This window comes from Amblyomma maculatum, chromosome 1, assembly GCF_055883805.1.
Source record: "Amblyomma maculatum isolate TAMU_Amacu chromosome 1, ASM5588380v1, whole genome shotgun sequence".
NCBI classification, from domain to species: Eukaryota; Metazoa; Arthropoda; class Arachnida; order Ixodida; family Ixodidae; genus Amblyomma; species Amblyomma maculatum.
In genome coordinates this window covers 407,949,041-407,970,476 of record NC_139344.1, presented here as the reverse complement: position 1 = coordinate 407,970,476, position 21,436 = coordinate 407,949,041, and the positions used below count along the sequence as shown (strand labels likewise).

The window sequence follows — 21,436 nt, the reverse complement described above, 5'->3', positions numbered from 1 at the left end:
ATTCTTTAGGCAAATACGAAAGATTGTAACGAAAATAAAACGCACAATATTATAACAATAAACATATGATGAGCAGAAACACCTAGATTCGCTGCTACGGACGCCGATCACGCCCCTGTGGTTTCTCTTTTTCCTCCCATCCTTTTCTACCCGTATCCGGGTTATGATTGTTTTGGCAGAGTAGCTCTGGTAGTTTTGTTTAGGTAGGGTAGCAGGATTTCTTATGCCATTGAGTATTGGTCTCGTTCGACCGCAGAGTTGCCGCTGTACGCAATAAATAGGGTTATAGCGTAAAAACGTTTCGGAAAACGCAAGCACATGATTTTGTATCAAAAAATGATAAGCAACTGTTTTTTAAGCAGCGTTAAGGGTGGTGCCATACCATTTCGCTTCCAATTTAGCATCCTTCTACTAGTACAGTTGGAGGCTAGTTTCGGACAGGGATTCGAACCAGTGACATATGTACCTCCAGTTGCATGCGTTTAATTGTAAGCGTATATTGGTGACCGCCGAGAAGACCGACAGGTATTTCGCCTTACTTCCCCCAAAACAAGATTAAACAAAAATATTTTTAAAATTGCAGATTTAAGGAGGTTTGGTTTGGATTATGGGGATTTAACGTCCCAAAGCGACTCGGACTATGAGAGACGTCTTAGTGGAGGACTCCGGAAATTTCGACCACCTTGGTTTATTTAACGTGCAGACATTTATCTCTTAGGGAACACAAAACGAACAATAACAAATGAAGCAATCGTTTAAACACGGAATCTTTATTCCTTATAAATTCACATCATAATATTACCTTCATTACGCTTACCATTTCACCTCGTGCGGGACACAAACGCAACAATAACAAATGAAGGCCGAAGACAACAACAAAACCTTAAACAGGGCACCCTTATTCCTCAATTTCACATCTTAATATCTCCCTTCAATAAAGAAAACTATGCTTCGTAACTTTAATTAAAATATTTGGTTAAATTCGGTTCTTTAAAGCGGGAGCCTTTATTGATTGCATTATTGCACTGCATTCCTCCAACAGAAAATATGGGCGTAAAAAAAAAGATTTTAATTAGAACCGGACAGAACCAAGTGCCTCAGTATGGAGCTAAACACCGGATAGCCTATCATGCATAGCCGCTCGCTCCACATCCGTCGTGGGTCACTCGAGTCGCATTCGCCATAGAAACTTTGATGCCAGCCGTTGTGAAAGCACTGAAACGTCAAGTGAGACAGCGGTGTGCGCAACAAACTGGAGATAATGTATTAAAATACTCTAGGTCATCCATGAGTCAATGAAGCATTAACCACTTTGAAAATTTCGTGAAAACGAGAACCTAAAAGACACTGGTAGCAAATATGATCCCTTGGGTGTCTGGTCGCACGTATTAGATATATGCTGCGGGTTAATGGACTCCCTCGGGAACTCCAATCGATACTTTTGTGACAGGGCCACCACGGCGGGTGCTGTCGAACATTGTTACGGTTTACTGCATACTTCAAAGTAAAGGCACAGATCAGTTATTATAGGCTGACGCAGTCTAGAAGTCGAAATTTATGCAAATAATTTTCATGCTGTCTTCAACTGGTTAACCTTCACAAACTGCCCACAATGGACTAGTTAGGAATAAATATAGGACCGAATATTGCATAAAAAGTTTCAAGAGCGCTGTGGAATGTACACTGCAGAAATGCAAAAGCCTGAACGTTGCTGCTCCACACGGTGCATCATGTTTGCTCTCATTATCATTATCAACTAAATACACCATCATCATCATTGCTGATGCCATCATTGTCATTATCACTAATTGCAGCTTCATTCATTACTATCATCCTCATGGTAGACAAGGAGAATTATGATGAGCGTTTCACGATCCCGGGCATGGCGTAGTAGGTTAAAGTGTTCGGCTGGCGATCCGAGGGATGGAGGTTCGATTCCCGGCGGAGACCGCAATTTATTTTTCTGATGGCGTTCTGATCGGTATCGGATGATGACGTCATTTCACTGACAGCTATAGTGTGACCGGACGAACGAGCGCCGACAGTATGAGCCATTAATGGCTTTTGCCCTAAACTCTATGATTACTGGTACTGATAGAGGAGTCCATTGTCACACTCTCCTCTTGCAGGCACCACTTTCGGCCTCTACTTCATGTTCGGGTGGGCATTTTTCCCGCTGACGTACATCGCGTCCCTCATGTTCGAGTCTTCGCTGCTCGCCTACTTCTCCCTCGTCAGCTTCGGCGCTCTTTTCGGTGAGGTTTGCATACTTTTCGTGCCTTATAGTTTACAGCCTCAGTAAATAGAACCATCGATGATGTAATTATAGATGTGGCGTTTTAAATTGTAGCACCCCCGTACGCCGTACTGCACAATCTTTCCGATCAGCGTTCACAGACGGCGCCTGGTGCAAGTTCTGAGAAGCTAAGAAAATACTCGGTACGGTTACGGTACTCTGGTAACAGTAACACCGCACATGGTATGCTACGCTGTCTACTGCGCAAAGCTTTTATTTTTATTTTTTTTGTTAATGTGAGGACCATCACGGACAGCAATTTTATTTGATATCCTTTCGTGTTGGCGCGATTAGACTGGACGTATATCGTAAGTGTGGTTATAAGTTCATGTTCTACTAGAAACAGTGCTTTCGTAACCGTTAATATTACCATAAATATTGGGAAGAGCTGACAGAAAATATGCCACGATTATAACACTAAAAGAACAACGAAAAATCCACCCGTAGTAGCACTTGCGATTACAGTAGGCCGCCAATACAAGGCAAGGATGAAATTTCTTAGACGCCTCGCACTATTGGCGGCTGCACGCTCACCCAGAATTCAGCTCTTGGTGGCTCTTGTCTGCGCCGCTGAACGAAAATTGCCGCAAAGAAAAACGAAACACTGAAGTCTCAAGGCTGGGCTTCGCAGGCACGGTGTTCAACGTGTGTCTGAGCGTGTTCGCCCCGCGCACGGTGTCCACGTTCCGGGCCAAGCGAGAACAGGACAACTACGTTCAAGTGGCGTCGCTGCCGCTGCGCTTCATGCCCCAGTTCACGCTCACCAGGGGCACGGGACAGCTGCGAAGCGCCTACCTCGAACGCGCCTCATGCTGTCACCTGGGCCAGCAGTTCCTGTACTTCGTCTGCACGTTCGCCTTCAAGACGCACACAGCCGACCAAGCCTACATGGTCACCAGGCTGCACAAGTGCTGCACAGGTGAGCTAATGCCCTGTAGATTGCTTTCAGTGTGTACTTTTCGAGCATTATACAGCGGTAGGCAGTTCGCGAGCACATCACATGCTTAACGCTGCTCCTTTCCGTTACGTCAGTTTTCCCCTTTGCAATGGCGAAGGGCTTGCTTCTCCTGCAAAAAGCGTTCTCCGTGCGCTTACTGCCATCGACTCACCACAACTGACAATCTCAGTACGCCCGGTTTGTTTTCTGCCCAAAATGACGCATCATTTAACACCAAGGTCTGGGCGTCGCTGTGACATATGCGGTACTTTACATTAAGCCATGAGAATGAGCATTACAGAAAGCTACAAAACAGAACTGCGCGGCCTCACAGTTTGCCAACTAAAGGTGGAACGGGCCGTGTTACTTGTCTATCAGGAAATATAGTCAGTGCGTTTTTCGACGTAGAATACTTCGGCGTGATTTAAGTATTACGGCGTGGGCACAACACACACTAAGAAAACAGGCTAACTAAGTCTAGTTTAATGCTTGGAGAACTACCTGTTCCTCCATTAGCGGAGTGAAATTCATGGCGATGAATTCAGTCTAAGAAGTTACAATTACGAAGCCGAGCAACACTGCGAACATCGTCCACGCCTTTGCAGTGATGCGTGAAAGCGCGCTCTGGCTCCCTCGTTCTATCGCAGCAATTAAATGCCATGGTCGCCTTCTCTTCATATAGACCAGTTGGAACCATCGGCTGCCGGATAGCCTATGAAGAAGGATTTTGTGCTCGTGACGAAGAAAGCTGGTAGAGCAAAAGTCATCGTGGTATGTAATCATTAATCAACTGCAGCTGGCCAGATTGGCCAAGGTAATCAGTGTTTGAAAGAAGGGTTACTTTTTTTTGTTAAAATCTCACAAACTGGTCTCGTTGTTTAGATAGATTGGGAGTGAACGTGAACGTGATTCGTTGCAGCTGCAGGTGTGTAGTGGTGTTTCCAGTTTGTGTCTACGTGGCGGAAGTTGTGGCTGTCTTGCTTGGACGATGTGAGTGATGGACTTGAACGTGAGAGCTGCTAACATTGATTGTTGTCTAGACATCTGCTTGAGAAAGAACAGGTGTGCGGGTGTGTTTATTTGGAAGTAGAGGAGGAAGTTGTGACTGAGTTTGAAAGAAGAAGTTCGGGTTCATTTGTTTATTACCGTTGGTAGTGTGCGCCTGTGTTGTGTTTCTATCTACGTGTTTGTCTACGTTGCGCCGTATTTATGGGTGAGACCTTTTCAAACCTTGTTCTGTAAACTGATGGGAAAACTTCCAAATCACTACAGAAAGTTGCCGGGTCAGTTTGTACATCATTTTCAACAGAAACAGTGCGCTAAAACTGGACAGAGAAAGAATACAACACACAGACATAGCCCTGACTAACAACTGAAGGTTTATTGCATTGCTCGCAATAAATACCAGAAGAATGAACACTACGAAATAGAAAGCGAAGAGTTTTCTTGTCACTTCATAACATCAATGGTTTCCAAGATATCCAATCTCTTTTCTTGCCAGTGTCATCGATGGTGTGCTTACGCATGTAGCGCCTTTCTTTTGCATGATGTAGGCTTCATAAGTTCACGCTGGTTCCAATATCATCTCTGTCAACTTTTTTTTTATTTTATTTCTCTTTTAAATGGAATGAATGAAGAATGATCCCATGCATCGCCGCTTTTTTCGTTGTACACCGACTGTACAACGACGTTGTACAACGATTTTCGGAAGCATTTGCACAGTCTTTTTTGAATCGTTGCTAGAATTTGAGCACATCCTTCAAAAAGATTCAGTTAGGGAAAACTGCATTCTTTGGAGCTTTATATTTCGGGGTACGCTGCATGCTCATAGCCCCCGAGAAGGGTGGCCAATACGTTTTTTTTTCTTTTCTTGAAATTAGAAGCAATTTGTGGATAGATATGGCGTCTCTGGCACGCAGTGAATAGCCTGGACCGCTGCACGAAACCGCTGCCATTCACTGATCACCACGTCTTCAAATGCGCCTTAAATAATATTGTGTAGGGAAAGAATCACTGTAACTATTTCAACTATTTGAACCGACGTGTATATGCCGCAAAGTTATATGGAGACCACAAGGTCACACCGCCTTGACTTTGGCAGTGGTCATGGGCCATTTGGTGGCCTACGTGACTATGCCCCAAAGTCACATGGCGACCACCAGGCTTAACACAGAAGTTTGACCTCCAATATCCCCCAAGATCAAAACCGTGCATACCCGACGACACCTCACGTGACCTTCACCTTGACAGTGGACACGGGCCACTTGGTTACCTAGCTGACTATGACCCAAAGTTACATGGTGGCCACCCACCGGACTTAACACAGATGTTTGACGTGTAAATCTCCCTAAAGTGAAAAACCGTGCATGCCTGACGGCATCTAACGTAACCTTGACCTTGACAGTGGTCACGGGCCACTTGGTGGCCAACGTGACTATGCCCCAAGGTTACTTGGGCGACCACCAGGCGCCACAGAGAACTTTACCCTCTAAATCTGACTCAAGGTGAAAAGCGTCTTTTATTCCAAAAGGCTAGTTCAAACAAGAACACCATCATCCTCTCTGCCAGCATCGCTGTTGATTCCAGTGTCTCTAAATGGTCATTGAGAATATCGAAATTCTGGGCGGTTAATACAGCATGATACGTTGTGTGACATTATACTTTAATTTTGCGCTCTGTTCGTTTTGCTGCCTTAATTTTCAGAGTAAGAAATAAATAATATACCTAAATCAGCATCCATTCTGGGGGCCTTTTCTCGCATATCCAGTGTCGTGCGATCGCATTTGCCCCGTGTATGGCGAGGACATTGGGAGCATCGCTCTGGGAAGCACGTCCCACGTTTGGGACCTGGCCATCTTATTCCTGAGCGGCCTTCTCTACCTGGTGTTGGTCATCGGCTGGGACCTGCAGACGCAGGGCAGCTTCGATCCCAAAAGCCTCGAGTCCTTCTTCAACCAGGAGCCCGGTACAGTGCAGCCCCACGTGTGCCGTCTTCAGAATAATTATATATGCTATACGAAATCAGTCCAATTAAGACCGGGTCACTTCTTAAAACATCAGGGAGACCAGCACCGACCTGTGACGTAAGAAAGATCCATTGCGATGCTGTCACTGGCTGCGTTTATTCGGAGAGGTGAATAGACGTGCCGGCGCTCGTAAGAATACATGAAATTTATTTCAGTGCAGTTTTCTGGTTTCACAGTGTACCTATTACGTTATCTCTGGTTGCAAAAAAAAATCGAGTACATCCTAGAACTGATCATGAAAGCATGAAGGCTCATTTCAAAAGCGATGAGTTTATGAAACACCGCGGTTCCTTAGTTTAGGAGTTTGTAACCTGCCGTTGGTGTATACGGTGGGAGCGTGACCCATAGAAACACGTTCGAAAAAACGTCTTAAAATTTGTTTCTCTCTTTACAGAGTACCTAAAGCAGCTACCGTTCGCCAATAGTTGGGAAAGTAATTTTGGAAAAGCACTTTGGAAAAGATAGTGTCTGTAACGTTATTTCAAAGCTGCGCGGCGTTTTAAAATGCCATGTCAAATTGGCATTGCTAAGATGAAGTAGGGCTCTAGATGCCTTATACCAACAGTGAAAACAATTGGAAAACGGAAACACATTTAGTGCGTCTCAAGCGAAATTGCGTTCAAACAGCGAGACGCCCAGCAGACGAGATAGCTGTGAATTGTTTTGTAATAGTACGGCTCACGTATAGCGTACCCTTAAGAAGTTTTAAGGAGTCCTAAGGTGACTCCTGGTTGTACACTGGTGTACGTACAGGAGGAGAAAACGGGCTCACATTTTGTCGCCGCGGGTATCCACAAACGTTACTGCGCTTAAGCGGAAAAGGCTCACGTAACGTGCCCTTAAGAAGTTTTAAGGAGCCTTGAGGAGACTCGTGGTTGTACGGTGGTGTACGTACAGGAGAAGAAAACGGGCTCACATTTTGTCGCCGCGGATATCCACAAACGTTACTGCGCTTAAGCGGAAACGGCTCACGTAACGTGCCCTTAAGAAGTTTTAAGGAGTCTTGAGGAGACTCGTGGTTGTACGGTGGTGTACGTACAGGAGAAGAAAACGGGCTCACATTTTGTCGCCGCGGGTATCCACAAACGTTACTGCGCTTAAGCGGAAACGGCTCACGTAACATGCCCTTAAGAAGTTTTAAGAGTCTTGAGGAGACTCGTGGTTGTATGGTGGTGTACGTACAGGAGAAGAAAACGGGCTCACATTAAGTCGCCGCGGGTATCCACAAACGTTACTGCGCTTAAGCGGAAACGGTCTTGCAGCTCGGTAAATGCGTCGGACAAATGAGCGGTCAATTTTAGACGCCGAAATGCAATCGCGTCGAATAGACTGAACGTCGCTGAATTTAGTCAGGATACAACGAGGTAGATTTTGGCGGTTTTCTGTACTTGTAGATGAGATTGAGCACAGAGACCTTCCCGCTGTCCGGCTGAGGTCTCCGATGGTGCAGATCTCGCAAAAAATTAAGAGCGCCTAAGAATCTATATTGTAGCAATGCGAAAGCCTGAAGACCAGACACGTAATTTTCATTTTTGTGTGGTGCCACAGCTGTTGTTATGGCAACACCTGGCGCGTTCAGCAAGCAGTGGCGCCGTCTTAATTGAGGTGTTATACGTGACATACTGTAACCATGGCTATGACTAATCATTACTATGATAAACCATGACTGACTCCGACAAATCAAATCCTAATTATTATGATCAATTACCAGTGATAGATGGTATTATTATCGAATTCTGGATGATTGAGAGATGCGAAGGAGGTTTTCTAGTAGTTACTGAATTTCGCTTTAAAACATTGCAGGAGTTGCCTGTTTTGTCCCATACGTGATGCAAAGCATTTACGTAATCAGAATACAAATGAGACCCTAACAGCGCGAAAAACACGAACAGGCAGTGTAGAAGTGTCCGTGTTTTTTGCGCTGTTAGACCATGTCTCATCTGTATCCAAACCAACTCACCAGTTTTCTGTCCTCCAGAAGTTAATCAGACTGTCGGCTTAATCGTGTTTGCAGTTTTGTCCAAAGCAGTGCGCGTCGCAGTTCAGCGGAAGGGTGAAGCTCGCTTAACCCAGAGCTACAACCTCGGCTCGGTGTAGATTGTTTTTCTGCGAAGACGGGGACTGAAGGAGAGGTGACATGGGCATTTTCGGAAGCAGGGTCTCTTCATTGGAAGCGACATGCTGTGCGTCGTAGGGTGGTTGTGAGAGAGCGGGACGAGGAAGGCGAGGAGTACCAAGAGGACAGCAGGTGAAGAGGAAGCATTATTGAAAAACTGAACTGCGCAAAGGAAGGGACAAACGAAGAAGACAGGACGAGCGCTCCTTTAGTCCCGTCTTTTTGCGTAGTTCTGTTTTTCAATAATGCCTTACCAACTAGCCGGTTGGCGAAGTAGCCAATAATTAACTCTGATGTTTTTTTTTCTTTGAAACAGTGGTTCCCAAGTTTATCAAGTAGCATTTTATGGCTAACGTTACCAAACACTTTATAAAGTCTAAATGCACAATTATATGGCATTCACACCTTCGTATTCATGCTCTAGGCTTCTAACCATGGGACATCAGATCCCGTTCACCTCTGCTGTCGTAAACAATGTTTCTTCAGGGCACAGAGAACTATACTTGCCTATAAATGTTCTGACATGTGCACGTAATTTTGTTTTCCGAGAATTGCGTTGAGGACAACACCTAGATCCAAAATTGTCATATTGATATTTTCCTCTCATCATTCTCTGTCTTTTATACAGGCCCAACATTACCTACCTTACAGTTTTTCACAGTATATTGAGCTCTCCATAGAGTGATCCAACAGCTATAATATATGAACAAACCAGTATAAAACTGCATTGTGCCGTGAAATCACCCTCACCTTGAGCACGTCGCCCTGTTCAAGGTATCCTTTTTCCACTCCATCCACAGTCACACTTATTCCCACGCCAGTCCCCTCCAAGTTGAGCATTCCATCACCCTGGCCACAACCTCACAAGCCACACAGTTCACCTTCCACCCCCTACCTTTTCTCCGGTACTTTCCCTTTCCTACCCTCCTCTCGCCACTTTACCCCTATGCGTCATGGGAAGGTGGCAATTGTATTGAATAAAGTGGAAATAATTTGTCACCACAGCACATAAGCACGAAATTTAGGCAAATAACTCACTAAATAATCACGGTAGTAATCAAGGTCTGTCGATTCAACGGTATAACGCAGGGCCGAAACAAATGCCATGACAGCTTTCGTAATGAAATTCCTCTGCGGATATTGTCATTACTTTACACGCTAGCTCCGCTGGCTCACTCGAAGATGTCAATTTCGTTTGACTGTCGAGATCAGTGTCTTCACGGCAGGCTCTTTCCTTCTATCTTGAAGCAATAGTTGTTCAAGAAGCCAGCGCTGTCGTATTGTGATGTGGATTACAGCGGCAGGCAGGATGGCACATAACGCGTATGACTGCAGCAGTGTCTAATAAGTCTTAGCAGGCATATCTGATGCCGCTGTACTCGCATCAGCGTTATACGGGCAAGCTGTAGAACAGTAGTTCTCAGACATGGATGTGTCGACCCGGAACCGTACGAAGGGGGGGGGGGGGGGGGGGGCGATCTTGTGGGGTCTGTTGCCGTAGTTCCAGGAGCGAGTCGCGGAATTTGAACTGAGTAAAGGCAAAATTGGCCTCTAAATAATATGCACTTGATCAACCAGTGCGCCACGGCATGTGGCCTACACAGAGGACGTGGTGAAGAGGCGACGCGTGGGCGCCGGTATGCGCGCTGCTGGAAGCGGTATGCATGCCGCTACAAGGAATTCGACTCACCCCAACCCCTCGCTGCTCGCTCATCGAACACACAAGAGGCATTGAATTGTAGCGGCCTGATGCAGTGCAGACAAAGCTCGAATTTCACTGCTGTCGCATCCACAAACGCCTTAGACGCTGTTCCTATCCGTAGCGAGCGCTTTTTATTTCCACACTTCCATTGCGTTTCTTTCACTTTGAGAAACTGAATTGGGGTTTGAGCTTCCGTACGTTCAACCCTGAAATCAGGCCAGGGCTATCACATGACCTTTCCTTTTTTCTGTGGGGGAGGGATAGTGGATTTTGCGTATCTCCTTTGGTCCACCGAACCCCATCTGAGAAACGCTGCGGTAGTTCATGCATTCCGCTGACAATGTTGGACTAACTGTGTGCTGCAGCCTATCATGGGGTATAGGGGTAATCAAGAGAGGTTTTTATTGTTGGCAAGTAGAAATGGATGTCGGAGTATCGAGGAAGGATAGGCAAACGCCATAGCAGCCGTCATTATTTTGACGGCCCTGAGCACTCAATCTCGTACTTGCACTGAGGAAAAATTCGTTCATGTATTTTTTTCCCTGATAATTGCCGCACTGCACACTGCATTAAGTGACCGCAAGGCGGCAGCAAGATATCTCGAACAAGCAAGTCCTTCGCAGATCAACCGGGTGGCAAGGAGCCCAGCAACGAGGAGAAGAGTGTACGCGAGGAGAAGCGCTTCGTGGCCGGCCTGATGCAGTACCTCCTGACCGCAGACCCCAATCCAGCAAAGAATGGCGCGACCGCTGCTGGTGGTGGTAAAGAAGGGGGCGAGGAGGGTGGTGACGCTTCTTCTAAAGCACTCCGCGCTCCCGCCGGCTTGGTGGTACTCGAGGTGACCAAGACTGGCACGCTGGGCCCTCTCAGCTTCCACGTGCCCCCGGGTGAGGTGTTCGGCATCCTGGGCCTGGGACAGGCTGGCCGGTCGCTGCTGCTCCGCATCATCACGGGAACTGTGCGGCCATGTGGTGGCAACGTCTACATCAACGGCATCGACGCCAGTCAGAGGCCGCTCAATGTAATTACTTCTCTGACGTGCCGCGCGGAAAGATATCCTGTCTTCCTTTTTAGCCAGTCTACCTCGTGGTGAATACCTAGGGGCCCTTGACTGCGGTTGCAAGATATGCGGGCTTGTCTCGGCGTCTCTGGCCGCGTTTCGGTTAATGGAAAATGCAAGGCACCCGTTTACTGTGCGATCTGCCGGAGTCTATTATGGCGTCTCTCTTAGACAATGTCGCTTCTAAATCCCATAAACATAGATATGCGCTCAGCTATGGCAGTCAATGAGAGCACAGAATATTGAGGCAGTATCATAGTGCTTGGAATACCACCTGTCTGCATCACTCGCATTGACATAAACAACATTTCTTTCGACAGCCCAACAATACCCTCGAAGTAAACGATCTTATGTCCTTGCCGCAGCTTAAGCCGCGACGCGTAGCAAGAATTGAAGTAAAAGGCTTTGGCAACCGCCGATCTTCTTGTGACATGGCTCGGCACCGCACCGCTAGGAATGGCAGGGCTTGCTTGCATGTCTTATAAGACGGCGTTAAAACACAAAGAGGAACTATAGCTTAGATCAAGGCTAATGTGAAGGAACAATAATTAAAAAAAAGTGGCGATGTCGTGTGATTAGTGGAGGAATGAGAGGAATGTGTATTTCTGTTCGCTGTGGTGGGAGCGAGATGAACCCTGTAAAACCTGCTAGTTATAAAATAAGAGTATAGGTTTTGGCGCATTTCGTGCAGGCCTTCAGGTTATAGACATTACCTTACGGATATTTATGGAAAGAAAAAAAAAGCATAAAACGGTTTTCTTTTGCGGGCTGCGTCTCAAATACTTGCTTAAAGGGAAGTTGGAGTAAAGGATTTACTTAGATTGTGCCCGTTAATACGCCATTCGTTGAAGAACTAAAATTATATGTAATTTCTGCGGACCAAACTTTTCTAATTCGTTTGCATCTGTGTATTATAAAGCCTCCAGACCAGGACAGTACACAGAACAAAAATTCAACGAGCCCATAGTTGCTTACGTATTTATGACACCTTAATATAGGCAGCCGAGAGAACTGAACTTTGGCCATCCCATCTAAACATTTATTCATCTGCGTTCTAAGGGCTTGGGACCAAGTAAACAAAATGTGGTGAAGCTTAAAAAGCGTCTACCACGCCACTTTTGTGACAAGTTTTGGATAGAGAAAGAGCGAAGGTGAAAACGATTCACTAACTGTTTCGTTTTATGACGTGAGCCGTTATACAGAGCCTACCTGGCGTCGTGCCGTGGATGAAGTCCGTCCAAGTTAGTCGATTGAAGATGGGTGGCTGTAATAGGAACATAAAATATAGAGAGGAGGCTGTCACAAGCAGAGGGAACTGACATTAGAAAACGGAAACAAAAACAGAGGCACAGCTGCTTTTTATTTCTTTATCGCTCTCGCCCCTCATATACCGGCTATTCTAAAGACGGTGGCGCTGCCACGCGGCTTCCGTTTAAAGCAGTGAGCTGGTGATCGCTGTTTGCGGCACAGGACATCGCAGCGGTTCAGGGAGAGAAGATGTGAGTTTAAAAAATAGATTATTTTCGCTATTCTGTGTTATGCGAATCAATGAATGCTCGACAAATCAAACTTGCTGTTCTTGCCACGAAGGAAATTTGCAAAAAGCAACGATTACGTTCGCCTTGCCGATTTGTAAGATTTTCGGTCCGACGACCTGTATACTTTCCCAGCGAGGCTTTTGACGCCATGAGCCGCGTGGTCAGCGCAACAATGCACACGGATCGCATCCGGGCGGCTCATGCCATGCCACCGAAGCTGAATGAAAGCACTGGATGAAGTTAAACTTATATTCGTTATATTGAGGATCTTTCAACACGGACGGACAGCAGTAGAAACCCTATCGTTCATTTATTCACGTCTGCATTTTTCTCCATTGAAGGCGTTCGTTATGGCTGTCATTCAGATTTAGTCGATTCTGATGAAACATGACTTTCTGGCCATGCTTTCACTGCAATATTGCGGGAACATTGCATGCATTCCACCGTTGCGTTTTCGTTCTAAACGTTTCTTCACAAATATCGCCTCCTCACAAGATCACAGCGATTCTCTTTCGCTAGTGGAAAGCACACGTCTAGCGGCCCATTTGGCTGTTCCGTTAAGCACCAAATGCCATTTGACTACCGCTTCAAACAATGATATGCATTGCATATGGAAGTACAGCATGCATATGTGAATAACGTACGTAGGATACAAAATTTCAAAAAACAGCAGTTGTTATTATAGGCCATGGTATGTGGCATGTGTATACCTGCACTGAACCCTACACGAAGCCAGTCTTTAATATTTGACTACACCAAACAAGGGCACAACAATAGTTCAACTGAAGATTTGATGTATTGTTATCTTTTTATTTACGGATAGCAAAAAAATCTTAACATTGGACTACTTTCAGCCACGAAGTAATTGTGTTTTGCGGTTACTGCAGACTTAAGTTTGATCCACCTATAGCTAAGATATACTTGTCATAAGAGCTAGGTTGTACTTTTTTTTCTCATTCAAGCTCACTTCAACGGCGGCTTTCACAATAGTTCACACGGCAGTTTTGTCAAAATCAAAGAATGAAAAGCTAGGCTGGCTCATCACCGCATCAGGGCGTATCATTTTGAAAGCAGCGGGATCGCGGTTGTTGTCTCCTTTAATGAACCTAACACATGGCTGCGCGCAGTATCAGCAGCAGGTGGGCTACTGCCCGCAGCAGGACCCTCTGGTGGACAAGTACACGGGCGAAGAGATGGTGCTGCTCATGGCGCGCCTGCGCGGCGTCATGAAGCACGACCTGCAGAACGAACTGCGCTACCTGGAAGACCGGCTTGGGCTGCGCAAGTTCCTCTCGCTCAAGATCTCCAAGTATTCGTAAGCGTTTGTCAGCCCCATCTACACTTGAGCCAGGCCGCTCCGCTTGTCGGTTACAGCCCTAAATGAACACTGAAAGCTCCATTCTTGAAACGTGCGTTCACCCTACAAACTGCCGAAGCCGGCTAACCTCAGTATGTATACGAAAGGAATAAAACGCCGCGAAGTTCTTGCAGTAGTCAAGGAAAGGCGTAGGAAGATGGGTGGCTGTAATAGCTGTCATATATAGAGGGAACTGACATATAAAAACGAAATAAAAACGCAGGCGCAGCGGCTTTTCATCGCCGTCGCCCCCCATATATCGGTAGTTCTAGCGACGGTGACGACGCCGCGCGGCCTCCATTTGAAGCAGTGAGCTGACTATTGCGCTGTCTGCAGCCCGGGCAACCGCACCGGTTCAAAGAGAGAAGACCCCAAAAGTTATTTTTCTATTCCACGATGTGCGAATCAATGATTTCCCGAGAAATCGAGCTTGCTATTCTTGCCACGAAGGAAAGGTGCAAAAAGCCAAAATTAACTTATCTTGGCCAGTTTGTAAGACTATACCCATGTACTTTCTCAACATTCGATGGCAACGTTCGTGAAATCATGTCCGCGAAATGTGTCCCTGTGTCAAAATGTATCGTCTAAAGCACTAGACAAAAAGTGCTGAGTCATTGTCATAGTCATGAGTGATGTGAAGTCATAGGTAATGAGACTATGTGACGTCGTATTTGACTTCACTACCAGTGACGTCGGTGGTTTGACTACATCTCACAGCCAGCCAATTAGAAGGCTGCGTCGCACTGTGCCCTGAAAGCCGCGAGACACTGACGTCTGACTTGCCCCCCCCCCCCCCCCAAAAAAAAAAGAAAAACAAAACAAATTACACATTATCGAGTGGCAGCATCAGAAGTCGAAGATTGGTCGGCAATGTCGCCGAAGCGATAATGCTTTCTCATTCTCCCAATGCAGTTTCTGCACTGACCTCATTGTTTTTGTTTTTTTTTCCAGGGGACAACATGGGACAATTCTCAACTTTTGCTTATGCATGTTTACGAAAGCTGTAGAGTACTTTTTCACTCTACGTTCACGTGATCATGCCTCTACGATGGGTTTTGCCACGTCAAGCATTCCGGCTAAATTTTCTCTGTCCATGACCTCGGATAGGTTATTTTGTGACCAAGTGCAGATACATTAAGCGCCGATTGACACCATATAGTTTGTGTAATTCCAAACAATTGGTATATATTAGGGTCGTTGCATAGATAAACGATTGAGAATGTGCTGAGCTCGCAAGTGTATTTTGGGTAATTTTTATTACAAGCGCACGTACCTAAGCTTCGCTTGCAGGCGACAAACGCCCAATTTTTGTTTTCTAATTTTCGCTGCTTAAAACCTACTCAGTACCGGGTGAGCTGCAGTTTTTAGCTGAGACATGCAAGCACAGCAGCGCAGGCGGGGCGGGAAAGGTCGCGTGTAACTGACGTCAGTAATTGACGCCGCTAGCTGCGTCGCGCAGGTTTCTCGAACATCAAGCGCCTTTTGGCGCGATGAAGCCTATATTTCTTGGGCCACAGCGCAGACGCAAACCGCGTAATCGAAATTTAAAACCTCATAGGGCTTTCTCTATCAGCCAGCTGAAAATATCTTGTTGAAACCAGCCACTCGGCTGTAACAGTCAAAATAATTATCAAAATCAGTTAAAAAGCTTGCTTCTTAACATAACTGACCAATTTTTTTCCCGCCAAATCTGGTGTTATGGTGTTGCAGAATCATTCTTCTTACCTCAAAAAAATTGTTTCTAAAAACAGTGACTTTCTTCCCTAAAATATCTGTTATAATTCGAACTTCCCCCTAATTTGTTAGAAGGGCTAAACTGGTTTTACCTGCAGAAAATGAGTATCATCAGCATGTAGTATATCAGCATGTAATATATCACTAGACGTTTAAGGCTCTTGGCGCAGCATAGTCATTATTGTGCAATCTATCATCGTAATTCTGGGTCAAGGCTCGAATCTGTAAATGGTTGCTTACACAGTGCATTTCATGCACAAAGCTTCTGCCAGTTATCTCCCTAGTTTACTTCCTGCTTGGCGCATGTATCCTATAAAACGAGCCTGTAAAACATTTACACTACTTTGTCTTAAAAATGCTTATAACTGTGTCCTAGCTCTCTCTCATCTGTTTTCTAATTGCAAACATTTCAATGACTGCGGCAAACCGTGCTCAATAGTTTATCCTCTTGGTCTTCTTGGCTTCATTAGCAATTTCATGAATATCAACAATGAACAGTTTACTTCAATTCATTAAGTTCATTTAATGATATTACGAAACGGTATCGGCCAAGACAAGAGATGAACAGTTTCTCGTAACCCCTGCTCGATATAAATTACAAAAATCAATTTAAAAAAAAAAACGCGTACAGCATGAAGTGCACAAACAAACGTAAAAACATGAGGTTGCAAAACAAAGTACGCAGGGTGCTAGTACGTAAACAAATACACAGGTTTTTGAGTGAACATCGCAGTTATTAGATACCTTTAAACAAAAACAAAAGACGTACCGTATTTGCCAAAAGTAACCAGGGTGCGTGTTCCGCTTCTCAGTCGGGTAGCAGAAAATTCGCACCACTTCTGACACTGTTAATCTGCGCAAAGTAAATGCGAGCTCCTGTCCACACTTCTCAACAAGTTTCAATACAATGGGAATCCATGTTGGCTTTACAATACAAACGAGAAGCAAAACATGTAGCCTGGTTACTTTTGGCAAAGACGATACCTCAGGATGGCAGATGTCTCAACTATTGTTTCCTGATAATATGAACATTTAACGAATTCGTGAGCCGAAAATAGTTAGCTTCATGATAAGTTTTTCTACAGATGAGATTAAATCAGTTTTTAAATGTTTGATAAGGTTTATTACTTACTTTGTCAAAACCCACTGATTGCTCTTTTTTCAGGAAATCGTTAAATAGCTCCACGTTTAATCAAGGGCGGCATTTCTATGTGAAATAAAATGTAGATATGATATTCTCTTCTCTAATTCAAAACAGTTGAGCACCTAGCGACCTTTTTCTTTTCTTTGGCGGATTTACCAATGCAGTATTCTAAACTTTCCTTACTAACCCTCCGACCATAACTATCAAAGGCATCTGAAGCAGTGGTGCTTATAGGTGGTAAGTTAAACTAAAAATCGCAAATTAGACGCCGATTGTGCGATGGATTCAACTAATGCTATCATCACTATCTTCGGTCACACCACTTCTAGGCTAGATTCTCCCTACACACCAAAGTTACCTTTTTCATTACCTTGAGATGTATTTACGTGCACCATAACATGACAGGGGGTTTTCCTGCACGTGGATGTCTCCTTGGTGGCGCTTGCAGCACACAGCTGGTAATCGCAGGAGTGCCAACCGGCGCTTGCTGTCGGTTGCCATGGCGCTGGCGGGAAGACCACCCCTGGTGGTGCTGGACGAGTGCACGGCCGGTGTGGACCCCGCGGCTAGGAGTCCTAGGAGTCGCCTCTTCCAGTCGGTGGGCATTGTGCACTCGGAGTGCAACCTTACCGTCCTCTTCACGTCGCGTCGGTAAGTGACCCACTTACATCCACGGAAGGAGCTTTAAGGGACCTGCTCCGATGTCCTCATCATTAGTAGCAGCGGGGCTATATTCACCTCATCCACCCACCTGTTTTGTCATGAGAACAATGCCGCGATGAAAAAAAAAAAAAAAAAAAAAAGTACGCCATGCCAAAGTCTACTTCAAGCTGACGTGACGTTCAGCTCGCCATGTGTTTTTTACAGTATTAGTGCAGCTAGCAGGTTCCAAGTAACATGTATCTAATAAGACCTTATGGGAAAGAGTGATCGTGGGGGCGCCATTCAGAGAAGCGCCCATTGCAGGGGTATGGCGCACGGTTCGATGTATCGGGCATCCGATGAACGGGAATTCGATAAACGTGACCACCACAGCTATTTTTTGTATGGATTTAAAGGGAACGTTCTGAGAGTTCGATATAAGCAATAATTCGATATATCATAGTTCGATATGTTGCTTATTGATTCTGTTCACAGTTTCGCCACAGAGCGGCGACAACGGCTCAGTAATGCGAGCAATCAAGCTGACCACATCGTCTGCCATAATAGAAGCCATGGCCATATCTCCGAGCAGTGTCACAACGAGATGTGTGAGCTTCTTCATATGTGACTCCGCAAATATTCTAGACGCCGAACATGAGCCAGCCTCGCGCTTCACATCTTAGTGACTGAGCACTACGTTTGAACAGAGTATCGAGGAGGGGATATGAAAGAAACAGCTTGGTGTTGTTGATTCTTTCTATTCACGAACTATGAAATGCCAAAAAAAAAAAACAACGTACATACCTTTCAGCAAAATGTGCGCAACTAAAACATTTTCAAAGCAAGTATGTGAACCGATTACTTTTTTCGTATGTACTCTGTTCTCGCCGGTAATTTGAATTCAATTCGACCCCCTTATTTGTTCTTGCTGGTACTTGGTTCTCGAACGCTACAAAGTCTCACCTTCGCGACCATGTCTCTTCACCTTACAGCATGGCTGAGAGCGACATATTCTGCGACCGGTTGGCCATCCTGTCGTACGGCAATTTCACAGTGCTCGGTCGCACCATCGACATCAAGCAGACCTGCGGCCAGCGCTGCAACGTGGTTGTCAAGATGAGCAGTGAGCAGCACGGCAAGAAGGCCTCCAAGATTATCTCGCGTGCCGTCAGCGACATGTTCCCGAACTCCGTCATCGCCGAAGTTCGTAAGGTACGCCCCACACTGCCCTATGGCTTCCTTGTCTCGCTGCTCCCTGCAGCCGCCGATAATGAATCGCAAGTTGTTATAAACCATTGTGTTTTCGCTGTGTAACAGATCTCATCGAGGAATGGTTGCCTTCACAGGACCAAATCTGGTTCCGTATCAAGGACGATTCCATCTACTGGAGCGACGTGTTCGACGGCCTGGAGACACTGAAGGGGCGCCTGAAGTTCGGCGACTACCTGGTGAACGACATGTCGTTGGGCGAAATCTACCTCGGCTACGCGCGCGAGCGCAAGTTGGTCGACTTCGGCACCATCGAGATCAAGTACTTCGATAAGTTGAAGCCGCCCAGTGAGCTGGAGACGACTGTGGGTTCCGCCGTAGGTGCCCCATCGGGTCCTGGGCAGTCGCAACCCAGCTATGCCTGACAGCCTACCCCGGTGCTCTTAGCGCCAAACGGGCTCCCGGCCTGCTCGCCGGGCCCTGCCTGTGCGAAATTTATAGTGTGTGGTGCTCAATCGGCGCCATCTCACACTGAACTACGCAACTATAACTGAATAAATGTTGTTATACATTGAATAATTGATTGATTGACTGACAAATTGATTGACTGGTTGATTTATTGTATATCAATCATACAATCAGTTGTATGATTGACATATAATCATTCATAAAATTGACATATAATCAATTGATTGTATGGCGATTGATTGATTGATTGATTGATTGATTGATTGATTGATTGATTGATTGATTGATTGATTGATTGATTGATTGATTGATTGATTGATTGATTGATTGATTAATATACTCTTTTATAAACGTTGCAAATCTCCACTACTGACTCTGCATTCGTATGGCCTAAAGCTGCGTACGCCAACAAGTTAGCAGACCGCGATCGAGATCAAAGCGTACCTCATTGGTCATAAAGCGGTGTTAGAAACCCTTTTCCTCATCAATGCGCTAGAATATTATACCGCACTGACCAATTTCGTCGCTGTCGCTTTACTTTGTCGCACGCTGTGAAAGGATTTCAGGTTGGCTGTCGACAAAAGCCTGCTCTAAAGCAAGCACTGTAGTGATGATGTTGAAGCGCACGCAGAGCAAGGCTATGTGTTTCTCTATTGAGTACTCAGAAACCTGTATTGCGAACAGTTCGGGCGAACGTTAATGGAGAGCAAATCAGTAGTCTGCGATTATGCGATGGGATTGCTTTGCTCAGTAATAGGAGAGAGAAAGTGGAAAGGACGGTCGATGACTTAGAAGGAACAAAGCAGAACAGTACATCTAAAAATTAACTTGCAGAAAGAAAATGTTTAACAGCCTCGGGTGCCGACTGCAGTTTATTATTGTAGCGATGCACTCCAAGTTGTAAGGGAATGCGCCCATTTAAGAGAGGCAGTGACCGCAGACCTAGACCACTTAAGGAAAATTACTATAATAATAAAATTAGGATCCAGCGCGTTCGACAAGTACTGTCCGACCATTATTGGCAGATTACCAGTATTCCTGCAGTGGAGATTTTATAACAGCTGTACCTTGTACGGGGAAGGAAAGCGTAGCAGGAGGCGGCAGAAGGTGGGCGGATGAGATTAAGAAATTCGCAGGGGTCAAGTGGATGCAGCTCGCACAGGACCGGGTTAATTGGAGGAATATGGGAGAGGCCTTCGCCCTGCAGTGGGTATAGTCACGCTGATGCTGATAATGATGATGACCTTGTACGGGTTCTCACTTACTGGTTAGAAACTCGGAGGCTTAAGATCGGTGGCTTTCCAGGACGACCTTATATGTTGCTTGTCTGCAATAAAATCCTTGCAAACCTTCAGTCAGTATGTCAGTTCCAATCACAGGAGCTATCTGATGCAAAGGAGTATGCTGTTATCTCCTACATTCATCACGTATCGCACTAGTTAAATCATGCATAAACCAGGAATGGCATCGATGTTCTCTTTACAGCTCTTAATAGACTGAAATATTTGTGCTATCGTCTCTATGAGAACTAATTATAGAATTGAAATGCAAGAAACAGTAGCAAAACGTCCCAGTAGTGGTAGTAGAAGTAAACGATGGTACTTGTACTTGGGGCAAGGACTACATTTAGGAAACGGAAAATGCTTAAATATGCGCTACCGTCGCCTAACCTGCCCTTGCCCTGAAGAGATTATTCTTTTTATAATATTATAACTCGAACAATAACCCGAGCTTCCCTCACAAAAATAACATGCACACCTGTTCTCAGCGTAATTAAGGGTCACTATGGCTATAATGATCACCTAGCAAGAGATATATATGAGGCTTATCACATTCCCGAGAACAGGGATACATGCATGAGCGCATCTTCCGTCCCCTCCCCTGAATTTAAAGTCGTCTGACTGGATTCACACGATTCAAGGTTTCATTTCTTTTGGGTGAAGCGCGTGTTCTTCTGGCTGTTGATTACAATTAAGTCTATGTTACCTATAATTTTCCAATAAGTTTTCAGTATGATAAATATGACAGGTTATGAAATTTTGCTGGGTGCCTAGCCACATGGGAGTCAGCGTGAATGAGAAAGAAGACGAATGTGCTGCACGCGCTCATAACAGTGTAATAAATCGGGTCGAAATACCCGTGAAGAGTGTATGAAATTCGTACAGAGTAAACTAAGCTAAATGACAGGCTTCAGGGGATAATTAAGT

At 45.4% G+C, this 21,436-nt stretch overlaps 1 protein-coding gene across 1 annotated transcript in view; it reads left to right on the top strand.

Annotated features, from left to right (window-relative positions):
- LOC146208839 (phospholipid-transporting ATPase ABCA3-like) overlaps positions 1-19,221 on the top strand; it is a 114,954-nt gene extending 95,733 nt beyond the window's left edge. The window contains exons 16-23 of the mRNA XM_084579428.1: positions 2,130-2,255; positions 2,928-3,215; positions 6,001-6,203; positions 10,691-11,098; positions 13,803-13,990; positions 17,379-17,561; positions 18,545-18,764; positions 18,899-19,221. Of these exons, the coding sequence (XP_084435554.1) occupies positions 2,130-2,255; positions 2,928-3,215; positions 6,001-6,203; positions 10,691-11,098; positions 13,803-13,990; positions 17,379-17,561; positions 18,545-18,764; positions 18,899-19,186 (1,904 nt within the window). The 3' untranslated portion in view covers positions 19,187-19,221. The remainder of the gene's footprint in view (positions 1-2,129; positions 2,256-2,927; positions 3,216-6,000; positions 6,204-10,690; positions 11,099-13,802; positions 13,991-17,378; positions 17,562-18,544; positions 18,765-18,898) is intronic.
- Positions 19,222-21,436: the final 2,215 nt, after the last annotated feature.